We start from the raw sequence: 13,310 nt of genomic DNA, 5'->3' as shown, positions 1-13,310 counted from the left end.
CCTGGACTTGTGTGACTTTTTCCTTCAACAGTTTAGGGAAGTTTTCTGTCATTATTTCTTCAAACAAGTTCTCTATTCCTTTCTCTGATTCTTCTACTTCCAGTATCCCTATAACGCAAATATTGTTACATTTTAAATTGTCCCACAGCTCCCTTAAAATTTCCTCCTGCTTTTAAAATATTTTTTCCTTTTGCTGCCCTATTTGCGTGTTTTTCTCTACCTTGTCTTCTAAGTCACTGATTTGGTCTTCAGCTTCTTCTAATTTATTATTAATCCCTTCTAAAGTATTTTTTTTTTTTTTATAACAGCTATGTCATTCCTTTATTTCCTCTTGATTTTTAGGCACAGCTTTTACCTCTTTTTTAAACTGAAGTAGTTCCCAGTGAGCTCTTCATAATTCTTATTACGTTGCTTGTAGTTCTCACTGAATTGTTTGAGCACCCTTAAAATCATTGCTTTGAATTCTTTATCTGACAAGTTGCTGTCTTCTATTTCCTGTAGTTCCTTTTCCGGTGATTCTTCTTTTTCTTACCTTTGGGTGTTGTTTCATTGTCTCCCCATTTTAGCCATCTCGTAGCTCTAGACCCACTGAGGGATGTTTAGATGTGTATGCAGCTCACTGTATATCAAATAAGGCTACTGTGCCTCCCAGACTGTTCTGTTGTGTGTCGCCTCTTGCCTGCTGTGGATCCTGGAGTATTGACTAAAGGGGGCTGATATTGGTGTGTCTTGGTAGGTGCTGCTGCTGGATCTCATGGGCCTCTCTGGAGCTGTGTTCCCAGCTGGTCGCTGGTGCCAACTGTAGCTGTATAACTCAGGTCCTGTTGAAGTCGCGTTTCCTGCCCATACCATTGGCAGCTGGATCGCACAGTTCCTTTGGAGACCAGGCTCCATGCCTATCTTGTGGGCAGCTGGGTCACACAGGGCCTCTCTGGTGCCCCAGTACCCTGCAGGTCCAGTGGGCAGCTGAATGGCACAGTCCCTTTGGAGACCAGGCTCTACACCTATCTTGTGGCCTGCTGGGTTGCACAGGCCTCTCTGCTGCCCCCACACCCCACAGGTCTCATGGGCAGCTGGAACGCACTGGTCCCTCTCAGGCTCAGGCTTCCCACCACTCTTGTGGGCTGCTGGATCACACAGGCCTCTGTGAAGCCCCAGGTCCCGCCACTGGTGGCTGGGGAGTGCTGCTGCCCAGTGGCGCTCAACTCCTGCTCAGCTTTTGCTGTAGTTTTGGGGGCTGGGTCTCAGCTGCCGATCTGTGCTTCTGTTGCCTGGGGATGGATGTCTGCTCCCCAGCCTCTCTTGCTGGGGGTATATCTTGACTCCAATTGGGCTGCTACTATGGGCGATGGTGCTGGGCTCCTGGCCATCTGCAGCTTCCGCAACCAGCGCTTTGGCAGCTCCACTACTGTGCACTTGTCTGTGTTGACACAGGGTGTCCACTGGTCCGATGGTGCCAGGTGTGCTGGTGGGTTCAGGTTGCTGGGCCCTGGCTGCTACCACTGCCTTTACCCAGGATCTTCCAAAATGGTGGGGCCTCCCCGAGGTGCAGGGAGAAGCACCCTGGAGAGGCATTTACCATGGTAGCCGGCTGCTCCCCGTCCACAGCACAGGAACCTTCTGCTATGTGTCTCTGTACTGCAGGAGTTTGGTTGTCCACCTTCACGTCCACTAACACTCTCACACACTAGCTCACTCCATCACACACTCACCCTCCCTCCAGTCCTGCCCACCACCATCTTTTTTTCTCCTCCAAGCCCTTTCCTTTACTGTATTTGTTTATTGTTTCTAATTGTTTTTTTGCTTGAGTCTTTAGGGTTTTCTATGTACAAAATCAGGTCTTCTGCAAAAAGTGACACTTTCACTTATTTCTTTCAAATTTGGATGCCTTTTATTTTTATCTCTTGACTTGTTGCTCTGGCTGGATCTTCCAGAACTGTGTTGAATAAGGGTGGTGAAAGTGGGCATCTTTGTCTTGTTCCTGAATTTAGAAGAAAAGCTTTCAGTTTTCTGCCATTGAGTATGATATTGGCTGAGGGTTTGTCACCTATGGCCTTTATAATGCTGAGGTACTTTCCTTGTAGTCTTATTTTATTGAGTGTTTTAATCATAAAAGAATGTTATATTTTATCAAAAAGTTTTTCTGCACCGGTTGATAAGATCATATTATTTTTATCCTTTCTTTTGTTAATATGGTGTATAACATTGATCAATTTGCATATGCAGAATCATACTTGTGCCCCTGAAATAAACTTCACTTGATTGTGATGTATTATTTCTTTAATGTATTGTTGTATTCAATTTGCTAGTATTCTGTTTAGAATTTTTACATTTGTAGTCATTAGAGATGTTGGCCTATTGTTTTCTTTATTTGTGTGTTACCTTTGACAGGTTTTGATATCAGGGTTATGTTGAAGAACCTACTGCTTCTTCAATTTTTTGGAAGACTTTGACAAGGATAGGTTTTAAATATTTTTTGAATGTTTGGTAGAATTCACTGGTGAAGCCATCTGGTCCTGGACTTTTATTTTGGGGAGGTTTTTAATGGTTGTTTCAGTTTCATCACTGCTGATTGGTTTATATAGATTTTCAAATTCTTCATAATTTAGTTTAGAGCAGTTATATATTCCTAGGAACTTTTCCATATCTTTTGTTATTGAATTTGGTGGCATATATTCTTCCATAGTATTCTAGTATGATCCTTTGTATATCTGTGATATCTGTGGTAATTTCTCAGCTTTCATTTCTGATTTTGTTTATATGGTTCTTTTCTCTTTTTTTTTTTTCTTATTGAGTCTAGCCAGGGGGTTGTCAATTTTACAAATCTTTTCAAAGAACCAGCTCTTTGATGTATTAACTTTTATAGACTTGTTCTTCCCTATTTCATTCAATTCTGCTCTATTTTGTAGCATTTCATTTCTTCTGATGACTTTGGGTTCCTTTTGCTCTTCTTTTTTTAGTAGCTTAATATATGATGTTAGGTTGTTTATTTGAGATTTCTCTCATTTCTTGATATAAACTTCCCTCTTATTACTGGTTTTGCTGCATCCAGGTTTTGATGTCATATTCTCATTTTCATTTGTCTATATATCTTTTGATCTCAACTTTTATTTCTTCTTTGACCCAGTCATGTTTCAGTAGTATGTCATTTCATCTCCACATATTTTTGGGTTTCTTTCATTCCTTTTAGCAGTTGATTTCTAATTTCTGTGCATTGTGGTCACAGAATATGCTTGGTTTAATGTCAATCTTCTTGAATTTGTTGAGGCTAGTTTTGTGACCAAACATATGGTCTATCCTTGAGTATGTATTCCATGTGCACTGGAGAAGAATGTATAATCTGATGTTCTAGGGTAAAAGGCTCTGAAAATGTCAATTACTTCCATTTGATCCAGTGTAACATTTAAGGCCAATATTTATTTTTTGCAATACATTGTTATTGATTTTTAGAGAGAGATGAAGGAAAAGAGAGAGAGAGCAATAGAAACATTGATGAGAGAGAAATATTAATTGGTTGCCTTCTGCACACCCCCTACTGGGGATCAAGCCTACAACCTGGGCTTGCTCCCTGACCAGGAATGAGTTATACCAGTCAGACAAGGCAAATATTTCTTTATTAATTTTTCTGTTTGGATGATCTATTTAGAGCTGTCAATGGAGTATTAAAGTCTCCAACTATGATTTTGTTTTGATATATTTTTCCCTTTAGTTCTGTAAGTAGTTTCTTTCTTTATTTAAGTGTTCCTTGATTGGGTGCATGTGTATTAATAAGTGGAATGTTTTCTTGATGTACTGTCCCCTCTATCATTATAACATGTCCATCTTAGTCTCTTGTTGTCTTTGTTATCTTTAAATCTATTTTGTCAAATATAAGTGTGGCTACATCTGGTTTTCTATGGGTATTATTTGCTTGGAGAATCATTTTCCACCCTTTCACTTTGAATTTATCTCTGTCTTAGCATCTTAGATGTGTCTCTTGAAGACAGCATATGGTTGGGTTTTGTTTTTAAGTTAAATTTGCTACTCTGTGCCTCTTTATTGGTGAATTCAATCCATTTACATTTAGAGTAATCATTGATGTATGAAGATTTCCTATAGCCATTTTATCCTTTATTTTCTGTTAGCTCTGTGCCTCCATTGGTTCTTTCCCTTTGTGTTTCTGTCATTTTTGTTTGGTGGTATTCCATACTTCTTTCCTCTGTTTCATTTTTTAAGCTCTGTGTCTCAGTTTTGGGTTTTTGTGTGTGGTTAACATTAGGTTTATGAAAAAGAAATTTGAATATATAGAGTAGTCCTTTTTTTCCTTTGAGTGCATCTAATCTCCATCCTCCTTTGCCAATTCTAAAGTTTACCCCCTCCCCTTCTATGTTTTTGTTGTTACAAATTATTCTTGTTTTTGCTGTAATTTTTCTGGTGATTTTATTCAGTGTTGTGATCTTTTGCTCTTTGTTTCAGACACAATAACCCCCTTGAGTATCCCCTGTGATGGAGATTTCCTGGAGATAAATTTCCTCAGCTTATCTATGTCCATAAAAGTCTTTATTTCTGCTTCATATTTAAATGATAACTCTTCTGGATATAGTATTTTTGGCTGGTAATTTCTCTCTTTCAGTCATTTGGATATTTGGTTCCACTCTCTTCTGGTTTGAAGAGTTCTGTTGAGAAGTCCAATGATAATCTGATGGGCTTTCCTTTGTAGGTCACTTCCTTCTTTTTCCTGGATGCTGTGATAAATTTTCCTTTGTCATTAATTGACAGTTTTAATGCAATGCGCCTTGGAGAGAGCCTGTTTGGATTGAGGTAATTAGGTGTTTTGTTTGCTAATTGGATTTGGGGCTCTAGTTCTTTCCATAGGTTTGGGAAGTTCTCATCTACTATTTGTTTGAATAGGCTCTCTGTTCCTATCTCCATCTCTTCTGCTGATATGCCTATTATTCTTATGCTGATTTTTTTGATAAAGTCAGATAATTCTCATAGAGCTCTTTAATTTTTTTAATACTCAGGTCTGTCTCTTCCTTCATCTGCATCATTTCTAGATTCCTATCTTTGATATCACTAATTATTTCCTCCATCTTGGTTCTACTTTTTATGCTCAATAGCTCAATCCTGATCTCCATAATTGAATGCTTCATCTCCAAGATTTGTTTGATTCTTTTTAAAAGTTTCAATATGTCTGATAAAGTACTCATTTTGTTTATTAATTTGTTTTCTGAGTGCATTAGCTTGCCTCTCTGATTTTCTCACATCTCCTTAAGTATTTTCAGAATGGCAATCTTGAATTTTCTGTAATATATTTCACATATTTCTACATCTTCCAGTTTGCTTTCTGGAGATTTTTTATTTTCTTTCTAAACTGCCTTACTACCTTGAATATTCATGGCATTTGATGGGTTCCTTCTCTGTCTAGGTATCTATAAACATATTGAAAATGTCTAGCAGATTTCTATGAAGAGGTCTTTCTACAATTTTCCAGTAGGTGACACTGAATTACAAGATTTTTTAGCTCTGTGAATTCCAAAGCTAACCACTATGGCAACCGTTACTGTAGCTGCAGTACTGGGTGGTGGGGTTTGTTTTGCCCTCTTGGTAATGGCAACCTCAGACTTCCATAGAGTCCCTTTCCATGTACTCCAAACACGGATCAGTCACTGCAAGAAGTAGTGATTCTTCAGTAACAGTTCTTGGATTTGCAGATAATGTGTTCCACAACCTGACACCAAGGACAGCAGGGCTCTGTGGCTCTATTCCTTTGTTTGGAAGACTGACCACCCAATGGCTGACAACCACAAGAGGCTCCTGCACTGTGTCCTTGCTCAGGCCTCTAGGCAGTCACAGCTTATACTGCTCACTCCTAAAAGAGTGTCCACCAAGGCTCTCTGCACCGTGAGGCTGAAGAAAACAACCACTACAGCCAAATTCCTCCCCTCTCTGGACTGAGCTGGCCTCCAGCTCCTGACTGGAGGCCTGTGTTCATGGCCATTTGAGTTCTCCACCCTTCTTGTTTCCCATTTGTTTCTATTTAACCAACTATAGCTGCTTCAATGCACAGATCTCTTTGTTGGGTCTGTTTGTTGAACAGGTCATTCTCTGTTGGGTTATAGCTGATAAACTTGTTGGAGTTTCAGGGGGAGAGCCTAAGAGGATCTCTCATGCTTCCATTCCTCTGATGTCACTTCCTCTGCTATCTATGGTTTAAAATAGAGATATGTCTACTGCTCTTTACATGATGCAAATGCTGTTGATTTCAAGTAGGATCTGTTCTTTAGATGTTTTAATTGATGTAACTCCTTCCTGGAGTGTTGAGGAGAAGCTCTTTACTTATCTACCTCCCTCCTAGCATATGGTAATTATTCAATAAATGTTTTGAATAAATGAAGAGTTGTACAAATAAAAGAATGAATATTCACTGAAACATGAATTAATGCCCAAATCCATCCCATATAACCAATGGCAAACATCTGAAATTGAGATCACTGGGGTAAGAAAATGGAAGTTGCAAACTGGTAGCCTTGACCATATTAGCATCTGTCTCTTATCAACTGAAGTAACTAATCAAATAGATGAGTGTTTTACCAAAAAAATATGTATTTGCATTTTTATTACTGTTTTATTAAAGTTAGGGGATTATTTTGCTTAGAACTGGGATAAAAGGATTCAATATTCCTGCAACAAGTGTTCTCAGTAAATAATGAGATTGTTCTAGTGTTCTTAGTTCAATAAAGAAAACAATCTTTAGCTCTTATTTCAAAAATGTTTCTCAAGACACTAATATCATGGTATATTTTGTTGTACTATGTAAGCCTCATTCATATAGTGTCAGGAGGAAGTGCTAGAAGTGTAGCCCTTTTTCTTCCTATTATTATTTTTTACTAACTGACAGTTCAAATAAAGGGAATATGACCCCTTACACATATCTTTTACATTCCTAAGACAACCAGGATAGTCTTACTCAGTCATTTTTATGAACATGATCCAGTGCTACCTGATCTGCCCCTACCTTGCTGTCCATTGGTGATTATGTGTAGGTATAAAAGGATAGACATTAAAGGCCTACAATAGCATATGTCAGACAGGCTGGGGAACCTTAACAGAACATAAGAATGATACAAAATAATTAAAGAGTAAGCAAAAAGCTGAATGAATTAAAAAAAAAGTTTATTCTTATTTTTTTAATTATCACCTGAGGATATTTTTCTATTTATCTTCAGATAGAGTGGGAGGGATGGAGAGAGAGGGCGAAAGAGATAAACATTGATGTGAGAGGGACATATCAACTGGTTGTCTCCCACACAACTCTGACCAAAGCTGGGGATGAACTGCAACCGAGGTATGTGCCCTTGACCGGAATCTAACCCACGACTCACTGGTCCATAGGCTGATGCTCTAACCACTGATCCAAATCAGCCAGAGCACAAAAAAAAAAAAAAAAAAAAAAAAAAAAAAAAAAAAAAGTTTAAATATCACACATACCTGAAAAGGTGACTGGGAAAAAGATCATGTAAAACACATTTTTTTTGTTTTTTTACTATTAAAAGACTAGAGATAATACATTATACCTGTCTAAGTTTGGATGTATACCAAATACCAAAATGAACTTTGAACAAGTGTGTCCTCCTCTTTACACTGCTATAGGCAGAGCAAAATCACTTCATGCTCAGCCTGGCAGGAGCACAACTGCAAAACAAGTAGGGCAGATGATGAAATTATTGACTTAAAAATAAATATTTTCCTAATACATTAATTTTTTTTTTCAAAGATTTACTTGAAACCTTGTGTCAGAAGCAGAGTTAAAAATCTATCTGGGAGCTTAAATTTGGGTTCTGGTATTTTATGTATATCCATTAATATAGTAGAATGACTAAGAGGATGGGCCCACTAGCCAAACTGCAAATCAAAAACTGCTGTGTAACTTATGTTAAGTTACTTAATTTCTTTGAGTCTCCAGTAACTTCTATAATATGGACATAATAATAATGCCTACCTCATATATTAATGCTAGAGATTGACTTAAACCAACTAAAGCACTTAAAACAGAGCCTGAAATATAGTAAGTACTCAATAAATATTAGCTATTATTATGATTATTATATATCAATAGTAAAATGTTGTAGAAATACTAAATGCAATTACACAGGGATAGCTGGAGAGCCATTTGTTTCACCACTGTTGGTCCATTTCTAGGAAAGAATAAGAGTGAGCATAGCCCAATGAATAAATTGTTTTTGTATATAATGATGATAGTGATGTTTATAGATGTGAAGAAAAGAGGAAGAAAGAGTTTAGCAGAAAGGTAAGAAGATGAGCTAGTAGAATGAATATTGTAAGAGAAGGCTGATGTCCTTAATTTTACTCCTAGATGCTAACTTTTGAGGTAGTCAACCTCCTTTCAAGTATAGAAGTGAAATAAAACCATCTTACTCTATCTTTTTGTTGGATCCTCTGCACCAGTGCTGTACCTGAGAGAAGTGCCTATGATTAAGGCTGAGTTTAGCCCCAATGTGACTCTGGAGTCACACTGCCTTTAGATACAAAACCAAATTTTGTTAACTGAGTAACTTTGGAAAAGTTTCTACATCCCTCTAGGCCTCACATTTTTGTCTATTAAATGAGGATAATCGTGCCCACCACACAGAGTTGCACTGAAACCTAACTGAGATAATGTAGTGACCAAGCTTAGCACAGTGGACAGCACATAGCAAGTGTTTAATAATTACAAACAAGGCTGATGATAGCAAAATAGTCCCACAAATTATGAATATTCTATATTTATGCATAATGAACATCATGTTTCTTTTTATCTGCCACATTCTTATCTCCTTAAGAAAAATAAAGGGGGAGACAATTTTCATAGAGGCTTGAGGTTCTAGTTCAGGACATGCTCTTGGTGTCTTTTGATGAGTTCTCCATGTGTCATATGGAGAGGCTTCCCAATGTAAAACCACTGGCAGCTATAGAAATTAAGGTTTAGGCTTCCAAGGGAATTAAGGATCTGTTAAATCCTATAGAAACAATCTATTCCACATTTTATGTATGTTTGATTTCAACAATGTGCACAGCACCTGTGCAGAAAACTTCCTTGATCATCTCTGGCCATCACATTTAAAATTCTACTGAGTGTTAACCACTGTGGCTCAGAGCTGGCAGAAGGCATTCAGTCTTGTTATAGGACCATAGGGCCTTTGGCTAGCAGTCAAACTATCATAGCTTAAATATTGTAAGGTAATTTCTCTGCTTCCTCCCTTAGATCCATTCTCTGCCTTTGTCTGCCCTACTCTATCACCAGGGAAGCTGAATACTATTCATTATATCTCCAGGTTTTGCCCCCTCACTTCATTTGAATTCACACTAGGGAGAGGGGGAGGTAGTAGTGAGAAACTGGAAGGCAGGAGTTAGGAGAAATTAGGGTATTTATTTTTCCCACTCCCCCTCTATTTGCCACAGTCCATATGTTCCACAAAGGCCAGGGCTCTGGACAGGCCCATACCACTCTTGCAAAGTTCCAGTGACACAGCTCCTTTCCCATGCCACACCTCTGTAAATAGTTCCTTTAAATCTCTTCTATTCAATTTTTTAGTGTGTTTTATTTCTAGTTAAACACATTATTTCTTGGGTTCACACACCGTGTACTGGGCCCATTTTTCTCCTCTACATTAACTGCAATGGCTCTCTAGACCATGATAACAGTTGTTATTCTTTGTAACTACTATTACTCGTAATGGTGGGCTTTTGTTCCTATCAGTAAATCATATTTCTATATCACTCAAATAGTTTCTTAAACTTTAACTCTTCTTTTCATTTTCTCTCATGAGTTGAGGTGAAGTGAGATTTTACTAATTTTTTAGCAGTTGGAATAGGTGGGATTGTTTCTGACACCCACAGATGGAATTGCAAGAAAACCAGTGGCATATAAGATTTATATCTCTGTATTATTTAATTATGGATCTGGTGATTTCTCAGTAAAATATCTAATACCAAAAACCAAAAATAAAAGCTCTCCCATTTCCTATTCCAAAACCAATTATTGACTTAAGGTACAAAAATGCATTTAACACCATGCCGAGTTACCTTGTACCACACAACATCAGGCTCCTGATCAGATTTTTTAAAGTCATCCATATCTGGGCAGGAGATCTCTTTTCTTTTGGTGACTTCAGATTTTTCTAAATAGCGGATCCTGCTATTGTAGCACAGGCCTGATTCATTCTCTGCAACAGTCAAGGACATTGACACCTTCATGCAATATGTCGAGTTTCTGTAGGAACAAAGAAAGAAATAGCAAAATGACTTTATTGGGTGTTTATAACTTTGTTTGTATACTATATATTTCAAGAGTATTGGCTTTTCCATTTAGGACATTGCCTAGAAATCAGAAACAACATAAAAACAAAAACAAAACAAAAACACAGACCAGTTTTCTACTTCTTCTGACAGGAATATGTGAAACAAAGTGTTAATATGGACATTTCAGACCATGAGGTAACTACATAGCTACATAGAACAGCTGTACCCATCTTCTGAACCATAAGATGGTAGGACTTTTTTCCTAATGATAAATATTTTTATTAAATTTATTGGGGTGACATTAGTTAATAAGAGATAAATATTTTTTATGTTGAAAATCTGATCATGAAAACATGTGAGAAAGTCTGTAACTAGAAGTATAGTCATTTCTGCTCTGCCCCTATGGCCAGTCCATTACCAGATATTGCATAGGTTATTTGATTTTGCCATTGATTTCTAAACCAACATGTACTTTGAGAGGATACACAACAAAAACCAAATCAACATATAGAAGATACCTGTTACCTTACATAGCTCTTAACAGTGTTTATTGAGATATCTGAAGGGTCTAATTCTGGCTTTCCACAAAGGAGAAATCCTAGTAGAAAGGGGTCAGCCTTGATGAATTTCATCCACCAAAACTGGCATTGTGAAGGAATTTCAACAATGAATTTTACCATAAGGTCACTTTAGAAATTGACCATTAATTGGTTAACTCATTATATATGGGTATTTATGGAATACAATATGACCTTCATTTCCTTATGTATATACCATAACCTTTCCCTACCTTACAGTAAGTGGAGTCCAGAAGATATCAACCACAAAAAAGAAAACTGGTAAGTGTGAAGAAGAAATCAGAAGCAACCTGGTAAGACTTAGAAGAAGGTCAAATGTCTTAGCTCTTGGTGGGACATATCAGAACTGTATCTGTTTTGAATATCAATGGACATTTGTTGTTAAAAATACAAAGTACCTTCCATGTTGGGTGTCTTCCTAGCTTTGGGAGGGAGAGGCCTGTCTTTGGGATGCTCAAGGGTCTTCTTTTGCCTTCAATTTTTTTTCTCCAATATACCTTGTTTTTTTCCTCCTTTTATTAGTAATTCCCAAGTGAATTTTATTCATGTGGGTGTAAAACAGATGCTAAAAGCAACCCAGGTCTTTGTTTTTAATTCTGTGGTTCCTCCTCTTCTCCCTCCCATACATAAAACATTTTGTGTAACCTCTATTAAATTTGGTACAAAACCACTCACCAAAGCTGTGGTGTCAGAAAAATAAAATATACTGTTTTTACAAAGTGTCAAGAGTACTTCAAAACCAAGTATTTTAAAAATCAAGTGAAAATAATTCTGACAGATTGAATTAGCATGAGAAGCAATAATTTAACATTGGCCTCAAAGCATTGTTAGTATTCATACTACTTTGTACTCATTGAAATTTCACAAAATGCCAAGTATTATCCAAAGTGCAGAATTCCACATTGCAGCTGCCCCTTGGATTTATTTTTTATTTATTTATTTTTTAATTTTCTTTTTGTTACAGATGTTTCTCCCTTTCTACCCCATTGACACCCTCCTCCCCATTCACCCCGCCCTGTCCCTGGCTATATTGTCCATGTCTATTGGTTATGTGTACATGCATATAAGTTCTGTGGTTTATTTCTTCCCTTCCCCCACTACCCCCTCTTCTGAGGTTTGCCAGTCTGTACCCTACTTCCATGTTTCTGGCTCTACCCTATTCCTCAGACTGCTATATTCATTATATTCAATAAATAAGTGAGATCAAGTGGTATTTGCCTTTTTCTGCTTGGCTTGTTTCATTTACGATAATACTTTCCAGGTCCCTCTATGTGGTCTCAAAGGATAAGAGATCTTTCTTTCTCACAGCTGCATAGTACTCTATTGTGTATATGTACCACTGCTTTTTTATTCATTAGTCTACTGATGAACTTTTGGGCTGTTTCCAGATCTTAGCTATTGTAACTAGTGCTGCTATGAACATGGGGGTACATATATTCTTTCTGATTGGTGTTTCAGCCTTCTTAGAATATGTTCCTAGAAGTGGGATCACTGGTTCAAATGGATGTTCAATTTTTAATTATTTGAGGTAACACCATATTGTTTTCCATAGTTGCCGCACCAGTCTGCATTCCCACCAGCAGTGTACTAGAGTCCCCCTTTCTCCTCACCCTCACCAGCACTGTTTGTTTGATGATTTGCTGATGGTGGCCATTCTGACCGGTGTGAGGTTATATCTCATTCTTGTTTTAATTTGCATCTCTCTGATGATTAGTGATCTTGAGCATTTCTTCACATGTCTCTTCGCTATTTGTATGTCCTGTTTGGAGAGGTGTCCATTCAGCTCCTTTGCCCATTTTTTATTGGGTTCTTTGTCTTTTTTTGTTGAGTTGTATGAGTACTCTATATATTTTGGAAATTAACCCCTTATCTGATGTATCAGTGGCAATGATGTTCTCCCATACAGTGGGTTGCCTTTCCATTTTGATGGTTGTTTCTTTTGCTGTGCAGAAGCTTTTCAGTTTGATGTCGTCCCATGTGTTCATTTTCTCTTTTGTTACTGTTGCCTTAGGTGATGTATCAGTGAAAATTCTGCTGCATATGATATCCTAAATGTTGTTCCCTACATTTTATTCTAGAATTTTTATGGATTCATGGGTCACCTTTAAGTATTTTATCCATTTTGAGTTCATTTTTGTGTATGGTGTAAGTTGATGATCTAGTTTCATTTTTTTTGCATGCAGCTATCCAATTTTCCCAACACCATTTATTAAAGAGGCTGTTTTTACTCCATTGTATGCTCTTGCCCCTTTTGTCAAATATTAATTGAGCATAGTGTCTTGGGTCCATTTCTCAGTTCTCTATTCTGTTCCACTGGTCTATATGCCTGTTCTTGTGCCAGTACCAGGCTCTTTTGATTACAGTCACTTTGTAGTATAATCTGATATCTGGTATTGTGATCCCACGTACTTGGTCCTTCTTTTTCAAGATTGCTGTGGCTATTTGAGATCT

At 37.5% G+C, this 13,310-nt stretch overlaps 1 protein-coding gene across 1 annotated transcript in view; it reads right to left on the bottom strand.

The window, feature by feature from the left end:
• Positions 1-13,310, bottom strand: part of IL1RAPL2 (interleukin 1 receptor accessory protein like 2) — a 1,440,342-nt gene that overhangs the window by 719,191 nt on the left and 707,841 nt on the right. Inside the window, exon 3 of the mRNA XM_036270972.1 lies at positions 10,066-10,252. Within this exon, the coding sequence (XP_036126865.1) occupies positions 10,066-10,252 (187 nt within the window). The remainder of the gene's footprint in view (positions 1-10,065; positions 10,253-13,310) is intronic.

The sequence above is a fragment of the Molossus molossus genome, unplaced genomic scaffold (assembly GCF_014108415.1).
Source record: "Molossus molossus isolate mMolMol1 unplaced genomic scaffold, mMolMol1.p scaffold_m16_p_2, whole genome shotgun sequence".
In the NCBI taxonomy this organism is placed as follows: Eukaryota; Metazoa; Chordata; class Mammalia; order Chiroptera; family Molossidae; genus Molossus; species Molossus molossus.
Note: the sequence above shows the minus strand (reverse complement) of the source record. Positions and strands in the feature narration are given on the sequence as shown.